The sequence below is a fragment of the Mytilus galloprovincialis genome, chromosome 5 (genome assembly GCF_965363235.1).
Source record: "Mytilus galloprovincialis chromosome 5, xbMytGall1.hap1.1, whole genome shotgun sequence".
NCBI lineage: Eukaryota > Metazoa > Mollusca > Bivalvia > Mytilida > Mytilidae > Mytilus > Mytilus galloprovincialis.
Genome location: NC_134842.1, coordinates 55,590,253 through 55,616,000, shown reverse-complemented (window position 1 = coordinate 55,616,000; position 25,748 = coordinate 55,590,253). Strand labels below are relative to the sequence as shown.

The 25,748-nt window shown below is 31.4% G+C and overlaps 1 protein-coding gene across 1 annotated transcript in view; it reads right to left on the bottom strand.

The window, feature by feature from the left end:
• Nucleotides 1-254: 254 nt before the first annotated feature.
• Nucleotides 255-25,748, bottom strand: part of LOC143076067 (uncharacterized) — a 29,428-nt gene continuing 3,934 nt past the window's right edge. Inside the window, exons 2-16 of the mRNA XM_076251699.1 lie at nt 24,977-25,211; nt 21,340-21,525; nt 19,495-19,569; nt 17,513-17,575; nt 16,752-16,862; nt 15,488-15,598; nt 13,037-13,129; nt 12,046-12,138; nt 10,200-10,307; nt 5,642-5,692; nt 4,126-4,230; nt 2,680-2,881; nt 2,440-2,532; nt 2,075-2,170; nt 255-1,631 (exon numbers count right to left, since the gene is read on the bottom strand). Coding sequence (XP_076107814.1) covers nt 1,320-1,631; nt 2,075-2,170; nt 2,440-2,532; nt 2,680-2,881; nt 4,126-4,230; nt 5,642-5,692; nt 10,200-10,307; nt 12,046-12,138; nt 13,037-13,129; nt 15,488-15,598; nt 16,752-16,862; nt 17,513-17,575; nt 19,495-19,569; nt 21,340-21,525; nt 24,977-25,211 — 1,934 coding nt within the window. The 3' untranslated portion in view covers nt 255-1,319. The remainder of the gene's footprint in view (nt 1,632-2,074; nt 2,171-2,439; nt 2,533-2,679; nt 2,882-4,125; nt 4,231-5,641; nt 5,693-10,199; nt 10,308-12,045; nt 12,139-13,036; nt 13,130-15,487; nt 15,599-16,751; nt 16,863-17,512; nt 17,576-19,494; nt 19,570-21,339; nt 21,526-24,976; nt 25,212-25,748) is intronic.

Sequence of the window (25,748 nt, the reverse complement as noted above, 5' to 3'; positions counted from 1 at the left end):
TATTTTTCTGTTCTTTGTCTTTCTTTTTGTCTTATAAAATCGGTCCAAATGTATCGTGACAGGATAAGTCATTCTGAGTCAAAAGATAATGTGCTTTCTAAAAAAAAAGACGGAAGTAAAATTTCCCCTATATTTGTTTCACGCGTAGGGTTTTAATTCTTAATGCTCAAAAGTCTATTTACTGTACTCTGAATAGGATGCAACACTTTTACTATTTCCATGTATTCAAAATGCTTTTCAACACGTACTATCTGTTGTTGGTTAATATATTTTAATAAATACTTGTATTTGTACATTTTTTGTTTAGATTTTCATCTAGGACATGAACAAATGATGAATACATATGCCTTTTCATCCCAATGAAACAGATAACCTGACTTTAAGCGTAATCGTTGTTTATGTTAACGATTTCATTGCCGTCCTTTGTAATTCGGATATCACTATTAGGATGTCACGCCAAATTCTAGATCTGTCAAAATGTCATTTTAGTTATTATCTTTTGGCGTTTTGAATAAGATAAAAAGTTTATAAATGATCCATAATGTTGGTCAGACCTTCAAGTGAGATATTGCGAAAAGTTTTGTAAACGTTCTTAGTGTTTGCCAAATTTAGAAAGAGATAACCCTTCTCCTTTTATTTTGATCTGACATCATTCACTGTACATCTTCAAATGAAAAAAATTTTTTTAAAAAAACTCTCAAGTTTTAAACTTGCACAAAATATACTCAAATCAAGTCAGAATAACCGAAGGAATAGTTGACGAAAACCATAGAATAAAAAAATGAAAGTAGTGTCCAGTCATTCTGTTTCGGCACCAATTAAATTATATACGGGGAAATTTTGCAAAAAAGTAGAACAAAACTATAAAACTCAAAAAGAACAATTTCATATAAACTGACACAATTGAACGTTATCAATCGTCGAAACAAGTAAACAAATCAGCTGCTATACTTCTAACTTGGTACTTTTATCGAAGAAAGTTATGGGGTTAAAGCTGGTTAAACAGCTAGCTAAATATCCCACTAGTATGACAGTTGTTTAAAGTTCCGTATAATTGACTAAGTTTAGTGAACCCAAACAGACATTATAGGATAACAAGACTTACATCGTTTTGAGTACTTAATGACAAGTATGTAACCAATTATAGTTACGCGTACTGCTTCAATAACATAAAGAATGGACCAAATTTCGAACACATGTCAAATTAAAAAAACTGTTACTTCATTCCTAAAAAGTGACCAAACACGATATTTTGAGTAAACTGTTAATGGTAAGATTAGTAAACTAAATATCAAACATGTAAACAAATCTTGTAAGTTTCAATTGTCCTCATTTTGTTTCTTTGCAATCGTTTTCTTTCCCTGGGCAATTCCTTTACTCATTATTGCTCCACTTTGACTAAGATACGTGACAGGCCATACAAGGTAATCAACAATGTCACCTGATGACGTGAAAGGTGTAAACAAATCCTTGTTGAAAGGGTCTCCAGGTTTACAGCTAAAATCAAGAACGACAGGAGGGTCCTGCACTGCCATATATAGACACAAATGAGAACATTTAGTCACGAAAATATCTGACTTTTCCTCTCCCGTTTCTAGAATTTTTGTAACTACAGGAGTCTTTTTTATTTTCTGAAAAGAAAACAGTTTTTACCTTAAACAATTTATTCAAATTTTCTTATAAAACAAGACTTATCAGTCTGTCAAGTCTAAAGTAATAAAAATATATTCATAAGTTTAGATCTACAATAAAAGCAGAAATTGTAGTTGGGGTTAAATTTTATTTCTTTCGTGGATAAAAACTTTCAATAAAATTAAAACCTAAACGAAAATCTAAATTCAAAATACGTAAATATTTACATAATTTAATCAGACGAAATGATATTAACATTATATAAATGATGAACATAAATGCTTGTACGACTTTGCCTCCAAGCAGAGCTATAGGAAAAAACAATACATTAACAGGTGTAACACGGACACTTTTAAGTTGTTACACGGACACCATCAGTGCGTTCATGTGCACGATATAAACTTTTTTTCACCGACGTGTATATATATATTTATATATTTACCTGTATCACGTCTTCCCATATACGCGCGGCTGACCCTTGAACTAGGTCTTTAATTATCTTAACAGTTGGATAATGGCCATCCTTTCCACCAGTATACTGCAAACATTAGCATAGCATTAGAAGAGTAAAGTTAGTTGATCGAAAACAATTCTCATTTAAACGTTTACCTGGTTATTTTACTTTGAAATTTCTAATTGATTATAAAAAATTTGAAATTATGGAAAAAGCAAAAAGAGGAACCAGACACATTGAATTAACTAATATCATTTAGTAGTATATGTAATTTTAGTACAATCTCTGATAAAACGTAAACTCTTTTCACTAAAGAAATATTTGAAATTAAAATACGCTTACTAATAATATACCTGTTTTTCGAGGGTGTCCTCTGGATATCCTATTAACTCTATTATTGTTTGCTTTCTTTTTTCTATCTGACATTTGCACTGTTCATAAATTGCCTGCAAAAATTACACAGTGTTAATGAAATGACAGAATGTTACCAAAACACGCGATTAAGTATTATTCTAATGAAAAGAAATCATTATATATTGTTGATAAGCAATGTTTTATACAACGCAAATACATACTGTGTTAACAGTTTTTACCTGCAAAACGTCAACTATTTGTTTTACAGCAACTTCATCTTTAACCTTTTCATTTTCAGTAAGGCAATCTAATACGTCGGTCCAGGCGTTGTCGTATATTTCCCGAAATTGTTCTGTCAATTTTTCTGGCCTGTTGGGGTCGCTTAAGTCTGCGATTGCTGGATTGTTGTCCTTCATTTTCCTTCCAGCAACCATACTCAATCTTAAAATGTATAAGAACTGTGGTTTGCTTTAAGATTTCAATATAACGGAACTGAATATTAAGTACTTTTATTGAATGTTTTAACTGGCAAACTGCCAAATACAGTTTATACTTTTTTATTTAGTGTATTTACCATTTGATATTATTATACAGAAATACAAGATTGTGGCATAATTGCTAAAGAGACAACTAACCAACAGAGACTAAATAACTTAGAAGCCATCAGTTATAGTTCAAAAATAATTAATTATAACTCATACAAAGCAGGGAGCTATAAAAGGCCCCGAAATGAGACACGAAAAACAATCGAACAAACAATACTCACGGTTAATTCATGTACAAAATAAATAAATACTTAGTGTGGCATACAGCAACAAATGACAACAACTAAATTACAGGTTCCTCACTTGCGACATGCACATATAACATGTGGCGGGGTTAAACATGTTAAACGGGCACTAAACCCAGTTCTAACCTTGCGATCTTGGTGTAATAGTGCAACATAAGAACATACTTTAAAACTTAACTCATCAGCTCAATACAAGGCATATTGCATAGAAACATTAACAAACATGTGTTGCTTCTTTCCAAAATATATTTTCTTTAACATGTGAAACTTTTCTTTCCGTGTTTTTTTTATATCTTTTTTTTTTTTGCTTTAATTTCTTTAATTGAAAAAAGCGGGATCAACTGAGTCTGCCTTATATGGGACGAGATTTAATTAAGGAATGACTGTAATAATTTGTCTGTCTATGAAGAAATAACATAAAAAAAAGTTGGTGCACACTGAATAACCAGCGTATGCAAATTGTGTACCAACGATTACAGATCATTTCGAATAAACTTTACCAGTTCCCGTACACGCGTCCTCAGTCTTTGGTTTTATGTGTTGTTTCTTGTGTACTATTATTTGTCTGTTTGTCTTTTTCATTTTTAGCCATGTCATTGTCAGTTTATTTTCGATTTATTAGTTTGACTGTTCCTATGGTATCTTTCGCCCCTCTTCTATGCAGCTTGAAAATATAGTGTGCTTAACTAAAATGTCATTCTGACGCAAGATGTGTTTTTTTTCTATTTAAATTATGTAATGCAGTTAAAACAAGAATCGTTACGATTGGGCTACAACCCCTTTTGGGTTATTTTTAAAAAAGTATAAGAAAAAGTCTTTAATGTTTAGGTCATGACCCGTAATCAAATTCATCATGGTTTTAATACCCCATTATACTTGCACCACTCTCTCCTACCTCTGCATTAACGACTCTTTTTCTCCTTTTAAAGTTTCAATCGTATGTTGTAGTTCTTTCAAATATCTTTCAGATGAAGCCGGTGCAGTTTGTGGACGTTCTACTCTACAAAAAAATTAACTAACTTGTAAATGAAGATAACAACAGGACTACTCATGTTATTGCTAAAGATACACATCATTGCATAATTGCAAACCGCAGTCACAGCTATCGCTAATGACACACATATACAAACAATGGTTTAGAGTAAACATATATATCACAAAAGTTCAACGACACAAAATGCCCTTCATAATCGATCACTTTTAAATGGACAATATATTGTGTCAATCTTACTTTTAAGGCGAACCTGTGCTGAGGCATTTGCTACAATATGGCGTAATATGTTTCGTAGTTTAACCTTCGCACTGTCGACCCGTTTACTTATTGTTATAAATTTAGGGGGGGAAATCGGAATCAAACATAAAAAAAAAATACCAAACAATGTCATGAATCCATAATAAATTTGATGAATCGCAATATTAAAGTTCGTTTAATATCATTAAACAGAACAATAACTCCAAGTTGTATTGTAATTTGCTGAATGTATCCACGCTTTAAAGGGGCACTAGCTGTCAAATTCATGTTCACCGAGTTTATTCATATTCATATATTTGATTTATAACAATGTAAAACATTTATTCAAACTATTAAAAGTCTAAAATACACAATTAACAGAACATGGGAATGAAAATACGTAGCTTCGTTTCGTGTGTATTTTAATCTAGACACCATCTAATTAATTATCAAGTTGACTTTGAAAATCATCCGATGACCATATGAGCTATGTAAACATAAACTTAGATATAAATAGATTAAGCAGACTAGTGCTGTTGAATTATTCTAGGTCTATTTAATTTCATATTATAGATGAAAAAATAAATGTTTATTATCGTTTTTACCTGTTTAAGAATGATATCTTGTGGATCGAATCAGTCAATCAAATGATTTACCTTTGTTTCACTTTCATTGTTGACATTCTTTTCCTTTAAATAATGTTACACATACAATTCACGTGATATTCATCTCAAGTTAAGCGGTTGAATTAAAGTTCCCATGAATATGGATTCAATGAGATCGATATATGAATTATTCATAATCAATATTTTGTTAGCTTATTTTGACAACATTGAATCATACTAGCTGCTAAAAGCGAATTATTTTTTCACTATTTGCATTTCATTAATGATTGCGCAAAAACAATAATGTATTAGATTTTTCATATATCTCGTAGCTAGTGCCCTTTAACTAGGTTCTTTTAATTTCATTTTACAGAACAATAATTTTAAGTTTTATCGTAAATTCTAACTTACTGAATGTATCCACCTATTAACTATTCCTGTTTTGTATTCTACAGGACCGTATGCACAAACCCATGTATGTAAAGTGATCTAAAGTGAAATTTGTTTTTAGGTTTTTGTCATAAGGTTTAACATTAGTATTTCAATAATGAGGAATACATTTTGTTTATATATACCTTTGTCTTTTAGACTGAACTTGTTTGAATCCAGATTCATATTCCTCACAACTGGAAATAAAAGCATATGCATACCCTATAAAGTACAGTCATGTTGACAATACATACAATGAAAAGTGGCACAGAAATTATTTTCGCTTTTTTGTTGCTGTTTTACTCCATGTTTATTCTTATCAATTTCTTAATGTATGGCTTATCAACAGTTTTTGAATATGAAAAAAATAATACCACTTGTGACAAACAACTGCACTTGATTAAAGTGGCGGTACGCATGCGTTGCATATATAATTGTCAGTTCCGCGTGGTATTAATAAATATGTCATAATGAGACTAGTTATACTATAATCGTAAGAAATGAGTCTTAGTCCGACCATGCACATTTCTGACACTAAGGATATCGTAAATATAATGCTGATATACTTCGTATTGCTCAGCACGAACCCTGTTCTGAACACATAAAGATATACACTTGAAACTGTAATCAAACCCTATGTGTTACACTTTGTAAAACAGCTGTGTTTTATCAAACCATGCCTCTTTTGGGAAGATAAAATATTCATAGATATTTCGTTTTCCTTACACATTGGTTCCCAAATATCATCTCTATAATGCATCTGATAGAGACAGATATTACAATGTAGAAAGAGAAAATAGAATATGTACTATGTGCAATAACAATATTGTAGAAGATGAATACCATGTTATTCTAGAATGTTATAGATATAGTGATGTAAGAAAACGTTACATTGAGAAATATTATTGGCAATATCCATCCACTTTTAATCTTATACAGTTGTTATCAGTTTACAATGTGAAAGAACTTAATAATTAAGGTAAATTTTTGTTTAATATTGAAAAAATCGTAATATGTAGTTTTATTATTTATTTATCATATGAATTTTTTTTCATTCTTCTCCATACATGTATTGTGTATAATTATTGTATTTATATTTCACTGATGCATTCAAAAAAAATATTGTAAAAGCTGTATTGCTTCTGAATAAAGTATTATTATTAGAGATATAACTATGGAATGCTACCAGTATAACAAGATATTTTTGCCGTGAAAATGCAATGCTGAAGTAGGCACAAAATGAAGGAAGGTGTTGTAAAGAAATTTAGTAAAGGTTTAAAGTCTAACAAGCTCGGGGCATATACAAATTGAAAATGTGCTGCACAGCCTATGTATTGACCTTTAAATTCAATAGTTTTTCATATTAATTTTGCATGTAAGGATATAAATATTTACGAAACTTCAAAGTTAAAGTGGTTCAGTTTTAGCCGCAATGGGAATTCCTATGAGAAATTACATTGACTATATTTACAGAAATATAAACTCAAAAAGTAAAAGAGAATACTGCAACTATAATACATCATCATTTTAATCCTTCCTGCCAAGATAAGACAATACAATATTTTAGTTACATCAGACACAAAGGTGTACAAGATGACTTAAATACAAATAACACTACGTATGTTAAGAAACATGCCGGAGAGGTGTTCTTAGTCAGGTACCTGATTTTTAGTTGATTTTGTTCATAAGTGTTTCTCGTTTTACATATAGATAAGACCGTTGGTTTTACACTAGTCATTTAAAGCCCTTTATAGCTTGCGGTTCTGTGTGAGCCAATGCTCTGTGTTGAATACCTTACTTTTATCTTTAACATGTAAGCTGACATAATTTTACAAATTGTGACTTCGATGGAGAGTTTTCTCATTGGCACTCATACTACATCTTCTTATATCTATATAGAGCGTATTAACAACTGTCGTAAAAAATTAGTAAATAAAGGCAACAGTAGTATACCGCTGTTCAAACTCATAAATCAATAGACAAAAAACAAAATCGGGGTAACAAACTAAAACTGACGGAAACGCATAATTATAAGAGGAGAACAACGACACAACACTACAATGTAACTAACACACACAGAAACGCACCAAGCATCAGACAAAATCCCACGAGAATAACAAATATAACATCAAAACCAAATACATGAATTTGGGATAGACAAATACCGTGACACATCTTATAGCAATGTCAATTTACACTCAAAAATAAGAGAAAACAAACGACGCAACGTTAAATTGTAACACACATAGAAACGAACTATAATATAACAATGGCCATATTCCTGACTTGGTACAGGACATTTTTAAAGGAAAAAATGGTGGGTTGAACCTGGTTTTGTGGCATGCCAAACCGCGCACTTTAATGGCAATGTTAAATATAACATAGAAATGACAACATAATATTACAGGACTACAATACAAATAAATAGGAAAACGTATTAGACAAAGAAACACATGATTAATGAATAACAAAAAGCATCAGGTTTAAAATTTAATACGCCAAAAATGCGCCTCGTCCACACAAGACTCACCAGTGACGCCCCGATATAAAAGATCGAAAGCGAAAAAAAGTACAAAGTTGTACAGCACTGAAGATCAAAAGTTGAAAAAGGTTGTGTCAAATACGGCTAAGTTTGTATGCTTGGAATAAGAACATCCTAATTATTTAGAACAATTAATGCTATTGCAAACAGTAAATTTTATCAAATGAATATAACAGATATACATAATGAATCTGAAGTATTAACTCATTACATAAAACAAACACGAATACATAATGAATGACCAACACAGAATAGACACACCCGACTCAGTCCAGGCCTCAACGCAGTAAATTATGAAAATGACGTCACATACGACGGTGAAAAGGCATTAAAAATTACGTCACATACGATGGTGAAAAGGCATTAAAAATTTGAACATATGAAATTTCTGAAACAGCAGAAAAACAAGAATGTGTCCTCAGTACACGAATGCTCCACTCGCACTATCATTTTCTATGTTCAGTGGACCGTGAAATTGGGGTAAAATCTCTAATTTGGCATTAAAATTAGAAAGATCATATCATAGGGAACATGTGTACCAAGTTTGAAGTCGATTGGACTTCAACTTCATCAAAAACTACCTTGACCAAAAACTTTAACCTGAAGCGGGACAGACGGACGAACGAACGAACAAACGGAGGCACAGACCAGAAAACATAATGCCCCTCTACTATCGTAGGTGGGGCATAATTACGTCACATATGAAAAACTATATCTCAAAAGTAAGATAGAATTAGGATGGATTAAAGTTTAAATAGAACTAAATACTGATATTGCATTTGAACACAATGCATATTGCAATACTGATTAATAGCAATTAACTATAATATATATATATATGTGCAGTTTGTTATGAATCCAACTTCAAACTTAAATTATCGTACAGATTATGTTGACCAAAATTAAATCTAATAAATGACGGCGGTGATTAATTTTTGTTTCCATAACACATAAATATAATAGAAAAGACGTCAACACATTTGACAAAATCCGATGAGAATTACAAATATAACATTAAACATTTAAACTAAATACATGAGTTTGGGATAGACAAGTACCGTAACATGTCTTATAGTAATGCGAATTCACACTCAGCAAAACAGTCACAATCGGGAATAAGTCACGTTTGGTAATTAAAAGATTAGACGACATAATGACAAACCACAATCTACCATGTGGTAAAAATGTCCTTAGCTAGTTTGGTTAAACACACATCGTATGGATCCACCAATTCGTGATGGTGTCCATAAAATTTACGGAGTGTCAATTTTAATCCCAGAAATAAATATTAGCACAACAGCTTGTTTGTAGATGATTATAGATATCTATATAATTATCCAAGACATATGCTGGTATGCCTATTTGACAAGTGTAGCTACAAGCCCACCTCCCAGTCCCTTAAGATAATATATTTTTTGGAATATCTCCGTTTTGAAACTTTTAAAGAGCTAATACCAGATAGGCTATGTGATAACTTCAAACAATATTTTGTAAAATCTCTGAAAAAGTCACATGAATGTCATGGATGTATTGGAATTGAAAATTTGTCTTGAATAGAATAACATGTTTTATTTATATTTTAACAGACATTACCAGTTTAAAAAAATTAACACGTAAATGTAGTTTTGAATAAAACACATAATTAAAACTATAAATTTTATACCTTCCCGTACATATTTTTGAAGTATATAGTTTGATTGACGTTTACGAATTGACCAAACCCTATACAGGTCACGAGGTTTTTTCAGAACAAATTTGTTTCAAAACCTTGTCCAAATGAACAGGTTTACTTGTTTGGCAGAAAGATATAATCCATATAAATCAACCTAACCACAGTAATTAATATTTTGCCTACATTACCAATCTGCAGAGCTGTACATCTCATACAATTTGATTCGAACTTAATTTTAAAAATAAACACTTTATTCAGTAGTTAAACAAAAAATCCAAAATTTCAAGGATTTTACAAATTTACTGTAACAGACAGAAAATATGAAATATCAAGCTACATTGTATCCTTCCTTCTGACATGTTGTAAATTCGTGCAAATGGTTGACGCAGTCACAACAGCCGTCGGATTAACATGCATAAATATGGATTTTAATTAGATATTTGCAAAGTGGCTGACTATATGACAATATAGAGATTTTATCCTTTATTACCATTTTTGTAGTTCGTCTTTAGCCGTCTTTAACTTCTTGTATTCGGCTACATATTGTCTTAATTTCTGTTTTATTTCGTTCTCAGGCTTTTTGAATAAATCTTCTAAACTAGAAAACAATCTGTGATTATTTTAACGTCACAAAAAATATCAATGCGTATGTGCAACGTAATTATACAATAAACATGTAAGTAAACCCCGATGAATTTTAGTTGAAAGTTAGAAATGTTTCAAAATTTCAAATTAAAATTTCAAATTAGTAGGTAAAGCCTTTTTTTAAATTACTTTGTATGTGTATATCAAGTCAAGAACCTCGAAAGCAGTTGTTTGAAGTTATGACATAACGTGTTTTTTCATGTCCGGTATTTAATATATCCAAGTGAACTTGAAGTTAAAGATACTACCGACACAGATAAATCTGCTTCAAATTTAGACCTTTTTCTCGAAATGACTACTAATGGTAGGTCAAATACCAAAATTTATGACAAACGCGATGATTTGAATTTTCCTATAGTCAACTTTCAATTTCTGTGTAGCAACATCCTAGCGGCACCAGCATATGGAGTATATGTGCCTCAATTGATACGTTACTCTACAGCTAGCTCAAAGTATGTAGATTTTGTTGAACGAGGAATACTGCTTTCTCAAAAGTTGCTAAGACAGGGCTATGAATCAATCAAATTAAGGTCATCACTCAAGAAATTTTACGGTCGCCATCATGAGCTGATTGGCCATTATGACAAAAGTGTGTCAGAAATGATATTCTTCCTCAGTCATGATAACCTTCCATCTTTACCGAACTGAACAATGAAATAACACGACGGGTGCCGTATACGGTGCACGAAATGCTTACCCTTCCGGAGAACCTGATTTCACTCCCGATTTTTAGTGGAGGTCGTGTTGTTTCTTATCTATTATCTATAACTGTTGATGTAGATGTCCTTTGGTTTGTGAGTCTTTGTTTACTCCTTGGTTTTGATTGTTATTGTCTTGTTAGTGTTGACATATTTTTCATACTTAACATATAAGTCTGTTAAAGAAAATGTGTTGGCCACAAAGGTCTATTGTGTCGTTTAATTGTTCTCTCATTAATTTAAACAAAAAATACTTTGTTCATGGTGCATGTATTGATGTAAAACCACTTAATTTTAGTAGTTGCTTCGAGATGCCTTACTACGGTATTTGTTCGAGCATCGAGCTTTTGTTATGATAAATACATGTTCTGACTTTCTAGGTTGTAGTGGAAACTTGTAGGACGGCCGGACATCAGCTTTGGATAACAAAGGAAACACTTTCAAGTTAATGAAAATGGAAAAAGATACCAATGAATGGGGGTTTAACAAAAGTCGTAATCCAAAGACAAAACAGCTCTAACAAAGACGTAAAGAAAATAAAAGATTGTGCAACACAAAACCCCGAAATACTGAGGTGCTCCCAACTTGTTACTATTTTAGGATTAAATTGTGACACCCTATGTGTTACCTCTTAAACACTCCGTTAATAAAACATTTTAAGGCATTTCACAAAGAAGAGTAATAAATATGTACTTTATTACTCAAAGATATATCAAAATGTAAATATTTTCACCCGCATACATGACACAATCTTTTGTTATCTTTGATATGAAGCCAGATCATGAATTTTATACGGGAATTTGGGTCCTCAATAAACTTCAACAACTAACTTCCTTGTCCTTTTTAATGTTTTGTTCTATTGTATTTTGTAGCAGAAACGCGCGTGTGACATATTTTTATCCTGGTATCCTGATGAGTATATTTAAATGGTGTTTTCATATAAGTTAATCAAATACGAATAGCAAAGCAACACAAGAACTAATTCATACATACCGCTGATTTTCATTATGCAAAGCTTCTATGTCATCTTCAATTTTGCGGCGGTGTTCACGGAGCGCATCCGTTTCCTTTAGTATAACATCACAGCTAATCAAAACAAAGTATATGGTTGAACATCTTTTCAAAGCAGTGCATTGTGTAGAAAAAAATGAGAAACTTATTCATTTAATGTTATAAATTTATCAAAGTGCAAATGATTGTTGAAGATGAACTTCCATTTCTTATAATTTCATCTGGGACTATACTATTATAGAAAACAGTAATATAGCAAAATAAGAACGCCAAGTAAAAATCGAAATGGAAAGTCCTTTATCAAACGGCAAACTCAAAAGTTAAAATACAACAAATCGTGGAAAACAACTGTTCTTTTCCTGACTTGTTTCCTTCAATCCGTTGTGCAGAAAACGGAAGATAATGTTATATCTGGTTTCATAGGTAGCAAAACCTGTCACTTGTCGCAAAAAATATTAAAAATAGGTAAAGTAGTCAACATTGTTTTATAATCTTAATCGCTGTAACAAAATATATATTTCTACTAGGAATAACAAAACAGCATGTATAATACACCGTATTGATAAAATAATTGAGCATAAAAGAAGACAAGAATACAAAACAAATGACCACAAAAAAACACAATGGCAGGATGTATAAATAAAGAGCAAAGCCAAACGTAGTCTTAATCTTAAAGGTAAACATATACATAGACAAATAAAAAGAACACTATAACAGGTTATTAAGATGATTAAAAACGTATGTATATTACCAAACAAGATATGCAAATTACTAAACAGGTAATATTCTACGTCTATAAATTACAAAATCAATGAACGTTTGCGTAAAATATAACTATACAATGCTATATATACCCCTTTCTCGAATATCCTTTTGTTATGCATTTTGCCTTAACAATGTTATTAATCTTTATGAACATTTGAACTCGATTTTTTAATTTGATTAAATGCCATGTTTATACATGTATACCTACTTATGATGTGATGTTTGAAGTTCCACTTCTTTCGACTCTAGTTTCTCTTTTAGTTCATTGGTTGTCTTTTTAAGTTCTTCTACGAGGACAGCCCTATAACGTCAAGAAATTGTAAACTGTATCAAGCAGCTTGATAGTGAATCATATACAATTTTTAAAAAAATGGAAAATCAGACATTTGAGGTCATGCACTGAATCGCATGTTAAAAATTAACATGTAATAATATGATCGATCTTTCACTCAAAAATAGGAGGATAATATTCCCAGGGGTCTAAACAAAACGGTTATAGTCACCACTAATATCAGATAACACCATGGCCAGAATGAAAATAAGCAACTACGAACAACAGTTTAAATAACAGCAATTGTCCGCAATTAATTCTAAAAGTGACACCCGTTATTTGTGACGCTTCATTTCACAATCCTTTCCGTAGCAAATTTAAGCATATTACAACTTAAGTCTACGGCAAGTGTTAGTTCCCTATTATTCTTGTAATACAATTTGCCAAAGCTTATTAATTATATTAATGTCCATATTTCGTTTAATTAAATATGCTAGGTATTGTGTTCTCTATTTTGGGGGATATTTTCATACTTCTTGTTCGGTGTGATAAAAATGCTAATACTATGTACTTCTTTTCACTACTGAAGTTTTTGTTTTCGTCAAATGATTGGTCGAAATTTATCTATGACTTCAAATTTTCTTGGTTTCTTCTGAAGTGTCGTATTGTGACGTCATCAAAAATACGACTATGCCTCGATTTGGGAGGAGAAATATGATTTATTCTCTGAAAAGTGCATATTAAATGTTCTTTTTCAGTGGAAAATACTGTTAATTTATTCGGTCTTTCCATTTTCCAACTTTGTTTCTTTTGTTCTGATAATAATTTTTTTCTGTTGCGTTTTGTTACTGCCATATCAAAACAATTTTGACCCATGTCTTTGTACAATGATTAAGATTTAACAATTGCATGACCGAATACTTAATTAAGACTTTGCTTATAGAAATTATTTCCCTTATACTCTATTTTTCTGTTATCGACAAAAGTATTTTCTAAATTGTTCGTCTACTCTTTTGGTAAAGTACACCCAATAACATATTATAGAAGTTATTTTCCTTTTTCAAATTTAACATACAAGGTGAAATGCTGAATGAATTCATACCCCACAAATCATAGAGAATTTAAGTTTTTTAATATCAAGTCCTTGTCCTCGTTGAAGAAAATTTGGGTCATGTTCAATTTCTTAATTTGGAACCTTTCTTCTTATCTTTATTCCAAAGAAATCGTAGAAGTTAACTAATTGTTCACGACATGTAGCAACTTCAACACATAACAGTCGACGTATTTTGGTGACCATTTATCAGCGTTTTCTCCCCAACCGTATTTATAATTGGTTCATTTGACCTAGCTATGACCTTGGAATTGAGTTGAAGGCCAAATGTCAATTTGACGTTCAATATTGTGACATTTGATAAAACACCATAAGGTCTTTTTATGATGTCGGTAGACATATGACCTTCGAAAAGGTTAATAGGAATTATCAATATTTTAACCGGAAGTAGCAATTTGCACATTAATATATCAATAAGGTAAATACAAACGTTAAATTTTTAGAATCAATATGAAATTATATGAATCCGAAGTGAACTCTTCATTTGTAGTTTTCTATATTATCATCATAAGGATCATGTTATGCTTGAAAGTTTTTTCATCGGCATGCATACCACATTTCTTCACCCAAATGATAACAATTTACAATAGGTCATTGATCTCAAATCGAAAGAACAAATGTCATTCACTTGTATGGCTATGAAGTTATACTGATACAAATACATAAGGGAAAGAAAACTCTTATGAGGCTTGACCAATTCACTTCGATTTAAATGGGTTAAACCCATCATATATTTAACTGTTACGGTTTCTTTTGAATAAAGATAACAAACAATTTTTTTTAAATTAGATCTTGACCTTGATCTTTGACCTCCAAATGGATCATAAAAGCACTTAATATGAAAAGACGTTAGACTTCTAAAGCTAATAATGTATAATTATTCAACATATCACCTATGTTTAATTTTCAAGGGGAAATAACTCCTATACGATGTCATCCGATCACATCAGTTAAACTTAACAAAAACATTATTCGGAGTAGACAAACAATTTAGTGAAGTAAACACAGGGAGATAACTCCTATACGAAAAAGTTTTCGGTTCCACAGGGTGATTTTTGTAATCTCCATTACTATACGACATCATTGGCCAAAAATCCTTTTGATATGCTGTAAAATAAAAAAAAGAATCTCAGACGGTAGAAGAAAAAAGAACAAAATAATCAGAACAAAAGCAAGAACATACGGGACAACTTGTTGTTCCTTTACTCTCGAAACTGTCATGCACATATACGTAACCTTTTTATGTGTGAATGCAACACCAATTTAAAGACATTTACACTTGCCCTTCCTCCTTTGCTGTAATGGCTGTGTTTCCTTTTTCATGTGCTTGTTGTAAACCTTCCATCTGTGCTTGCATTTCTGCAATTTCCTGGATTTTTTTATCAAGTCTGTAAATTTCAATTAACGTTAAAAAAATTATATACGGCATCAAGGGCTCCGATTGCGCATATATGTTTGAGGCACAGAAACAAGGATTAATACTATAGCAATGAATCAGTACATTTCTTTTAGAATTACACCTTTCTTGGATCGTTTTGTGCATTCGAATTTTTACATCTATCCTTAACGAAATACTTTTTTCATTCCGAATATTAAATTATGGATAACATCAAGGAATTTATAATAAAAGCTAAAATAACCTAGTATGTCGTATTTAGTGCTACATTTTTATGCTTAAGTTCTCAATATTTATTAACTAGTCATTATTTTGAGCCTTTCAACTATTTTGATTATAACATCACTGATTAGTTTTAAACTACATCAGGCGTACCAAATTAAAAGTCTGGTATTTTTTATAATCCTTTCCATAATCATACCTTCACTCGTATGATTGCATATAAACAACAAGTTTGAAGAATAATTCAAATAAATTTAAAAACAGCAACCGCTGAATTTATTCTAATGATAATTTGAGTATCATGAAAGTAGAGCTTTCACAACTGTTAATAAAAAAAAGTTATCAAACTTTGGCACAGAGTGACTTTAGAAGGACAGATAGGAGGAACAAGTGGAAGTGTGAGCTACTGATCACTGATGATAACCCCGCCCAAATATTTCGATAAGCAGGAAGTTGTTGAGTGATGAATCTGAAAACGCATCACATGGTATAGCTGACTTAAATAAACCCTGAAACATAATTTCAGAAATCCGTGTACTGTAGTTCCTGAGAAAAATGCGACCAAAAATATTCATGGAACGGACAAACGGACGGACGGATGGATGAACTGACTGATGGACTAACGGATGGAATAACGGACGGACAGAGAGAGGTGAAACAGCATTTCCCACTTTTTTTTAAAGAGGTGGTATAATAATTGCATATGCTGAACAGCGAAACGTGAATAATTGTTGTTTTTTTATTTTGTTTTTCTGATACAAGATACGCAATGCACAAATTTATCAGAACCTGTATATCCTATAGTCTTAACTATCCTTATTAGCCTTACAATTAGTGTAATGTTTGTAATAAGAATATTGATGATTGTAATGTTTTTGTAGCTAAGAATGATAAATGAGAGACTGATCTAAAAGTTAACTCACCTTTTATGCAATTTTCTTTTCTCTTCATCTTTCTTTTCTAACTTTGAATTCAGTTTATCTATTTTTTCATTGAGTTTTTCAATATTTTGTGCATCTTTCGATTCACTGGAACTGTAGAATGTCCATTTCATTATAAAAAAAAAAGAGTAATAATAAATCTTTACAATTATATCTATCCTAAATTAATGTGAACGAGATGTGTTCCTTAACTCCTTAATTTTGAACCCATGTCAAGGATGGGACAACAATTCATTTAAAAGGAACAGTTACAACTTTATACATATCTCTACATTTTATAAAGTGTCTAACATTAAACCTAACAATGTAAGATAAATGTGATTCTTTGCTTTCGTCCTACCTTGGACTAGAACCTGTACTTATCACTTCTTATTTTTAGGATATATTTATTCTCTGTTTTTGAATTTTTCGCGGAGTTTGGTATTTTCGTTATTTTACTATTTCAACAAGTGACTATGCGGGTTTTTTTCTCTCTATGTTTTTAGTCTGTATACTGTCCTCTAGATGTCTTTTAAGTATCTCTGGGTTTTTTTTTTATTGTTGTCTCATCTTATCAAATGTATGCAACATGCATGTACAATGAATACATCTTCAAGCCTTGAAACTTGGTTTATTCCTTAATTTAACATGTGTTTATCTATACATTTTTTCATAGATACAGTACAGATACCTTGCATTGTACATGAATCTGCTTTTGTTTTTCTTAAAACACAAAACATATGCCTTATAAAGAGAAAACCAACCTGTCATCAACCTTTTCCTCGACTATCTCTTTCATGGCTTCTTGATTTGTTTGCATTTCTTTTCTGTATGTAAATATAAAAGTAACATATCAGAAATCTACAATATGAACTCCTAAGTCCAATTGTTTTAGGTATATCAATTATTATCAAATATACTGAAATAAAAGTGTTACATTGCGTACTTTGAAGTATGTATTCCTACACCTATACATTGTAGACTTGATGTCATATTATGTTCTAGAAAGTTAATGTTTTAAGAACTGTCCAAATAACTTGTCGTTAATTGTTCTAGAACAGTTCTTGTATAATAGAACTGTTCTAATGTAAAACGGTTTAAACAATTAGACCACTTTCTAGGATAGAAATTTACAACGTTTTCTAATAAATACAGTCTAGGGAAACATTTTCAAAACAGTTCCAGGGTAGAACATCTTCTGTCAAAGTGTTCTTCGTGTGCCAAGATAATTGTGTTCTAGAGACTAAACAGAACAGAACTCCAAAATATCCTGAGAGAGTTTAATAAAGGTGCAGAAGACAAACAAACTATAGCGTAAAGAACAAAAAGGAGAAGATATCAAGAATACAATCTAAAACCGTAAGTCGAATAAGGCAAACAATTCAACATGCTCAATGATCCCCTAAAAACGACGAAAATATAAAAAAAAACACTCAACAAAACACGTCATAGAAACTTAAAGATTGAGAAAAAATGAAATAATTTAGAAAAAACTAATAAACCGTGTTCTAGAAAAGTACCCAATATCTGCTCAGCTAGTGAAACATACGTATTTTTAAAGACCTTCCATATTGCAACCATTTATAGTGTATCTATCATGTTTTACACAAGCAGAAAATCATTTACATAAAACAATAACAGGCACCATAAAAAGGCAAACTATAGGATTTATTTTACATCAAATGAAATTTAGCTGTATGAATTTCGTCAATGAATTAATTTTTAGTCGATTTTCCCCCATAGTTACATGATGATTGCCAGTTTCCTTAAAAACATTACAAATATATTTCACTGATCAGTCATGGTGACATTATCAACTGGTAACGAACATAATTCTTAACCAATCATGTGCTAAATTACGGAAGAAAGAAGAAACACCTTAGATCTACAAAAGGCCGATTATAGAGCATTAACAAATGTCATTTTTGTTGGATATGCATGGACTTTACAAAATTATTTTAACACTTTGAAAAAGGTATGCTTCTGACACTTTTTACGGATTTACCTTCATAAGGAACGATAAAAACAAATATATTTGAAATTCAAGGATATATAAGTACCAAAGCAGTTGACAAAAAAGTCCATTGGGCAAGAATATATCATTGAGTAAGACGCTTGAAAAATTTGGAACAATAATATGTATAAAATGATTAGTTTTACAATGTATGTTTATACTTAAAGAAACATATATAATGAGTTTATATGCGTGTTAAAAAGAAAGTATTTCAGCATCTTCAGGACAAAATTACTTGCAAATATATCAAAAACAAGTTATGAATAATTAATGTGTTTTAAATAAAAGTAGGTTTACATGTTTACATTAAACGACAACGAAAAGCAAGGCCCGTCTAAACACATGAAGCTTAGAAATATTAGTGTTATCATAGGGTAATCTTCTAACAACATGCGCGTTGGATAAAACTTCTGAGGACAAGTTCGGATATGTATAAAGTAAAATAACACAATATCAGAAATATATACCAACAACTAAATACATTTTCCTTTTGTTAAATGACACCAAATGCATATTTCACTTCATTCAAATGAAATCTTTATAAAGCTGCTAAATCTTTTCGGTTATATTTCTGAAAACTCTGTTTAAAATAGATCTGAAAAATCATTCTGATATTCTCCAATTATCTTTTAAGAATGATGGAATTACATTTATGTAACAATGTACAGCTAAAGGCAATTTTCAGTATAAACGAAAACCCTTTGCATAAAAAATAAATATTGTGCCACTCACTTAGTGTCAATTTCTGTACGTGTTTGGGTCTCATCTCTATGACTTGTCAAACCCAATTCATTTTCATGCGTTACTCTAAAACAAAATTCTAAATCATTCCTTTGCACTGCTTTTATATCGTTTGATGATTTGCCAAAATAGATAAATATCAAAAAGGAATTAGAGAAAACAAAAATATGAATAAACAAGAACAAACCTGTACTAAATATTTATACTACTTCTACACATATTCACATATTAAACTACATTTTTGTACAAAAAAAAATGTACAACCTGTCCATATATTATTTTTTTCATAAAGTGACGTAAACGTATGAAATGTTAAGGTATTAAACATGCTATAGTCTCTCCTTGTTGGCAAGAATATTTGCGTTAATGCAACTTAATTGCCTCCTCTATTCATAAAACAGTGGTACTTTTGAATACAATAAGCATACAGTTAGCAAAATATTTATATTAATTAAAGACAAAATTAAAACCTTGTTATTCTTCTTCAACACAGTTAAATCAATATATGTTTGTCTAAACTGCATCAACAAAACCGTTCTCTAATATCAAGTAACATGAGTAACGTGTCAGACAACTGACAAACAAAACTAGGTATGGTTTTAACTTACTTATATTTCATTTGTATAAACTTGCAGAATATAAATACACAATTACTTACTTCGGATGTCAGGTGTTACACTTTCTATAGTTGTTCTTGTTAATGGAGAAATAAATGTAAACGCACGGTAAAATGAAGAATAAAATGAACGAGCATGGAGAATGTTTAATTTCTCATAGAACTGCACACATTGTGATATCAAAACTAACGAAAAGAAAAATGTTCACGAAGATTGCAAAACTTGTTGCAATATATAATTGGTTCTTTTTAATTCATGTTTTGAAAGAAAACTGGCAAATCGCCCTACACCTAATCGCCCAACTTTATCACAAACTCGCCCCACTTTCTAAAAAATCGCCCCACTCATGTTTACCAACTCGCCCCACTTCAAATCAAATCTGCTGTTACTCTGTTACTGAGTAATTGGAATCCTTCAATTGTATGAACAGGTTTCCTTTCAAGTGTTATACAAATAACTTATAAGCTCACAAGTATAAAGTTATTCACAAATAATGATACGAAAATGTATTTGCAATAATATTTTAAATATGTGAAACATCATTTAATTTTAAAACAATTATGATTTAATAAATTTTGTGATTTTCTTATTCTGTGTAGATTAGTTTTCATTAAGTGGGGCTAGTTCATAGACCTGAAAATTTGATTTTGATCATACTGTATCCTCTGGTTAAAAAAATGGCAATATAAATAATCAGTAAACACCTTCAAATAGATTAAAAATCTAGAGGATCACCCCTTGAAAATTTAAATGCCAGGATGCCCGGATCTGAGAATACATTGAAGTAGATTTTATCTTTTTTTCAATAAGTGGGGCGAGTTGACAGGGGGAAATTAACGGGATTAAACCCTTTTCACAAGTGAGGCGATTTTTTTTACAAGTGGGGCGGGTTGGTGAAAAAGTTGGGCGATTTGGTGTTGGGCGATTTGGTGTTGGGCGGGTTGGTGAAAAAGTGGGGCGATTTGGTTGGGGGCGTTTTGCCAGTGGGCCGATTTGTCCTGCTTCCATTGCAACTGATTTATAAATAATAGACTACTTATTGTAATTGCACTTGTATTGAGTAAGTTTGTTATCAAATTTTCTAGAGTAAATATACGGAGGGGGAATAGAAACTTCGCTATCCAGACATTGGATAATTTTTAATGTTCTCCGAAGTTCCTTATGAAACTCAATCTATAGACATTAAAAAAATCGAACCATTTATTAAAGTTAGTCTTACTTTCTTTCTTTTTCCTCTAGTAACTTTTCTATGGCTAGCAAACATTTGAAATTTTCCGTCAATCTTGTTTGCTTCATTTCGTCTGTAATTGTAATTTCGCTGGTGTCAATTTTATCTTTATTTCGTTCTTTTATATCCTTTAATAAATTTGCCAGTAATTTGTACTCTTTCATTTGCTCAGCACGTCTACAGAAATAAAATATAGGAAATTGATATTTCTAACATTTTACTTACCTTTGGGAAAATGTGAGTTCTCAAAATAAATTGATAATACATATCAGTTTCTATTGACTAATTACTTTATCAAATAATTATTGATAGGGATTTACTGTAACTATTGTCAGTCCAAATCGAACATCATCAGGACTTGTGTTTTGTTCGGTTTTCACAAGTGTTCGGAGTGTAGAGGTAGACCGTTAGAAATTATTTTGACACGGACTGATTTTTTCATTCATATGTCAAGCTCTTTATTAAAAATCTAAGAAATTAACATTACATCAATCTATCAACGATATAATGTCAACACTTTGTTGACTTTACTACGGTAACCGTTGTAATAACTATAATGACGGTAACGAAAACGTCAGCTAGCAGATCATTGCCACTGTGGTTGTATAGGATAAACTAGTCTTGTCCTTCAGTACGTCAGAAGCGCTAGTATTCTACATAAGACTCCCTGAATGTGGTTAATCAAAACAGTTCACATGTTCAATTGATACGAAGTTGCTAAATACGATGAGGCGTTTTGACTAGTGTAGAAAACCCCTACTTTTTCAATTGTGATGCACGTAATAATAATTTATGCTTATGCTTAATCAAAGGAAAAATAGCTAACTTTTCGTTGAAGACCCATTAGTGGCCTTCGGATGTTTTCTGCTCTTTGGTCGGGTTGTTGTCTCTTTGACACCTTCCCCATTTCCATTCTCAATTCTCAATGCACCGCGTCTGGCGTAAATATAAAATTTTAGTCCTGGTAATTATGACGAATTTCTTCGTAGATAGCAACTCTGTTAATGCCTCTCTAAGATGATTGCTACTAAGAACTGAGTAAACTTCACATTATATATATTTTGTTGAATGATTTTCACATAAATATAGATTTTCGAATAATTTCATATCAATATCGTTTGAAAAACGCTTGCAGCTTGTTTTCAGACACCACTTATTTTTCAGTTGAATGAATATGTTACTGTCAAATTGTGTAAATCACGATTTAAATTTTAATTACAGCAGATTCCATTGAGTGTGTAGCGAAAGGTAATATCTTTGGTTAGCTTGCTTGTTAGCTGAACCGTGAAGTCATTGTAAGGTTAGGTGAAATACCCTCCTTTCGAAGTAGCATAGTCCAACAGACAGATTGATTTGTTTTCTGTAGGACTAGTCTATTCTTAAAGTAGGGTAGTTTACCTAACCTAACAATGACTTCACGGTTCAGTCAACAAGCAAGCTAACCAAAGATATTACCTTTGGCTACACACTCAATGGAATCCGCTGTAATAAATAAAATCAGTTTACACTACTATCGTTAAATATCAGCCGCAAACAGAACGTGAACCTCTTAATTTGGTTTACTCCTGGTTTGCCCACTTTTAATTCTACCAATTATCTATTAGTTATGAAAACAAAAAAGACAAAAGGTTTAATGAGCATACAATTGTATAGTCTGTTCCAACTTAGGTAAATAGTTTGTAAGTGTTTTCCAAATATTCAGGTTGTTTTATTGTATAGCAAAATTATAAAAAAATCAAATATTTTTTCTCAGTAATTTAATATCAATTCAATCAATTAATTCAACATACATATACAGCAAATAACTAAAAAATGATATTGACTTATAAAAGTGTCTTTGTGTTCATTAGTTTCTGATGATGATTTTCATTTATACACTGAGTACTCTTTTATTGCAAACTTTATTTAATAAATTAATTAATTTTATAAATGCATTGCATAAGGAGATCAATTAAGCACAGAAAAGTAAATAAGGGCACTACATGTAAAATGATGAGAAATACAATCTTTTACATATACATCAAAAGTAACAAAACATTTAATATATTTGCAAAGTCACAATTAACAATAATTCACTTCATTGTTCAGTTCAAATGGAGAAGATGGGATGTTGCGTCAGAGTAATCTACCACGTTGATGGGTCCTTGTTGGTATCTGTATATGAGTCTGGTGTCTATTACTCTGTATGGTCGTCTTTAAGGTGAGCGGGTTCCTCCTGCTGCATACTGGATAATGTTGCATTCTGTTAGTGCTTTTGTCTTCTTCAGTAGCTCAATGATCTCGTAGATGTTTGGGTGGGCGTGTTTGAGTCGCTTCTTATGTTTGTTGTGCCATCCTTCCAGGTGATTTGTGCATGGTGCGGGGTCCTTCTGTGTAATAGTGGTTCCATAGAAAGCGGTAGTTTTCAACCCAAAACTCTGTCACGTAATCTGTAAATGAACTTGTAGCGGGTATGTTTTCAGTTTCTCTAATGTCTTCTAAAGTGTTTAGCCAAACATCGTCAACAAGGTGGGGTGGAACAAGAGGTACCAGTAGTACTGCGGCTCGTCGTATCAGTTAAGTAATGTCTTCATTTTCTTTATAACAGGACTGTAGTCCATATTTCTGTGCCTTTCGCCATATACACTGGGTGAAGTGGAAGAAGCAGCCTTTCACGGTTACCCCTGGACATACTGTCTGTGTTGCGTTGTTGGTTGCTGTCTCGTAGTCAATAGATAGTGTTTCTGGTTGAAGCTGTAACTGGTGTTGTTGATCAATGGCTACTGAACAGTTGCATTTATATTCTAGTTGTTAAATTTTATTGGATAATTTTATATTTTACTGAATTTTGAAACATTGTATTGTATTGAAATTTAAAAAAAAATAAGTTGAGTAAATTGAAAGATATTTAAATGAGATTTATTCTATTTAATCTTTAGTTTCATTATTTTACTTTTCACCTTTTTTTCAGAATGTACCAATAATTAAAAATATTTGTTGATAAATTGAAATATTTATTCATTTTAGTACACATTTTCCCTATTTTTTTTAATAAAATACATTATCCTGCCAAATATATATGAAATATAGATTTTTTTTGCACATTTTCCTTGATTTAATAGCAGAATATAATATTCTTTTTAAATTTTACAGGTAAAATATAAGGTAAAAAATATGACTATAATTCAGAAATAAACTATAATTGTTAAAACAACAATTCCCTCTATGTTTACATATACATGTAATTAAAAGTGGGCAAACCAGGATGACACCCTTAATTTGATGAGTGAGCGATAAACTTCGCGTTGTGTCAGCGACTGTTATTAGTCGATATGGTTTCTCCCAGATAAACCGAACAACCATTTAACACAATAATTTAAGTGTCCTTCCCTAGACAGTGTTACAATGAATTTTCTGAACGAAAGTAAGCTTTATGGTAAGTTCTTTTTCCACATTGAGACTTAGCTCACAAGTTCTCCTGACGTCTCAAATCTTTTTTATTGATCATTATCATTGACATCAAACAACGACAGTTCATTTTATAGATTGTGTTGTTAATTTATTTGTAATTACATAATTAAAGACAAAAATGCAAGTACGCATGTTCACATCTTTCTATCTCAATTCCTGCCAAGTAGAAATTACTCACTTAAACAGCTTTTCATATTTCAACCAAGAGCTTCCTATCTTCTGTCGAAAGTTGGAAAATTCTTTATATATTGAGTCGTTCTCAACTGCATTTCGCTCTGTTTCTGTTTTTATGTCCGGGAACGCAGTCAATATCTCTCGCGGTGGTTTTTCTGCACCTAAAACCTTCGAAATATAGTCCAATGACTCTCTATAAATTGAAAGCAACAGTTCATCTTTTGGAATATCATTCTCGGCTGAAAGAAACAAAAAGTACACATTAATATATGAAATGATATGTTTCGCAAATCAATCAGAAATGTTTATCATTGGATAACAGGTACTTGTTTGCTTGATAAATGGATAAGGAACAGATCAGACATAATAAGTCTACCTCGTACTTTTTATTTCACCAAACTGTGTGTTCAAACGAGGAAATGTATTAAATATGTATTAAAATATTGGAGGAAATAATGTGATAGGTATAGGTTATAAACATCATAAGTGGTATATCGGATAGGCAAAACGCTGACAGTAGTCAATATGAATTAATGGTTTGTTGCATAAAATGAATGAAACACACAACAAAAAAATAACCATGATTATATATAGGATTCATTTTTTAAAAACTGTTTATATATGATCATGGTTTAATCCCACCCATACTGAAAAATACTTCATTTAACATGGAAGGTGGGACTAAACCATGATTTTATATAGGAATCATACTTTACAGATGTATGACACTTACTTTAATCCAACACCTTGAAAAGGGTTTTTATTTTGGGGATATT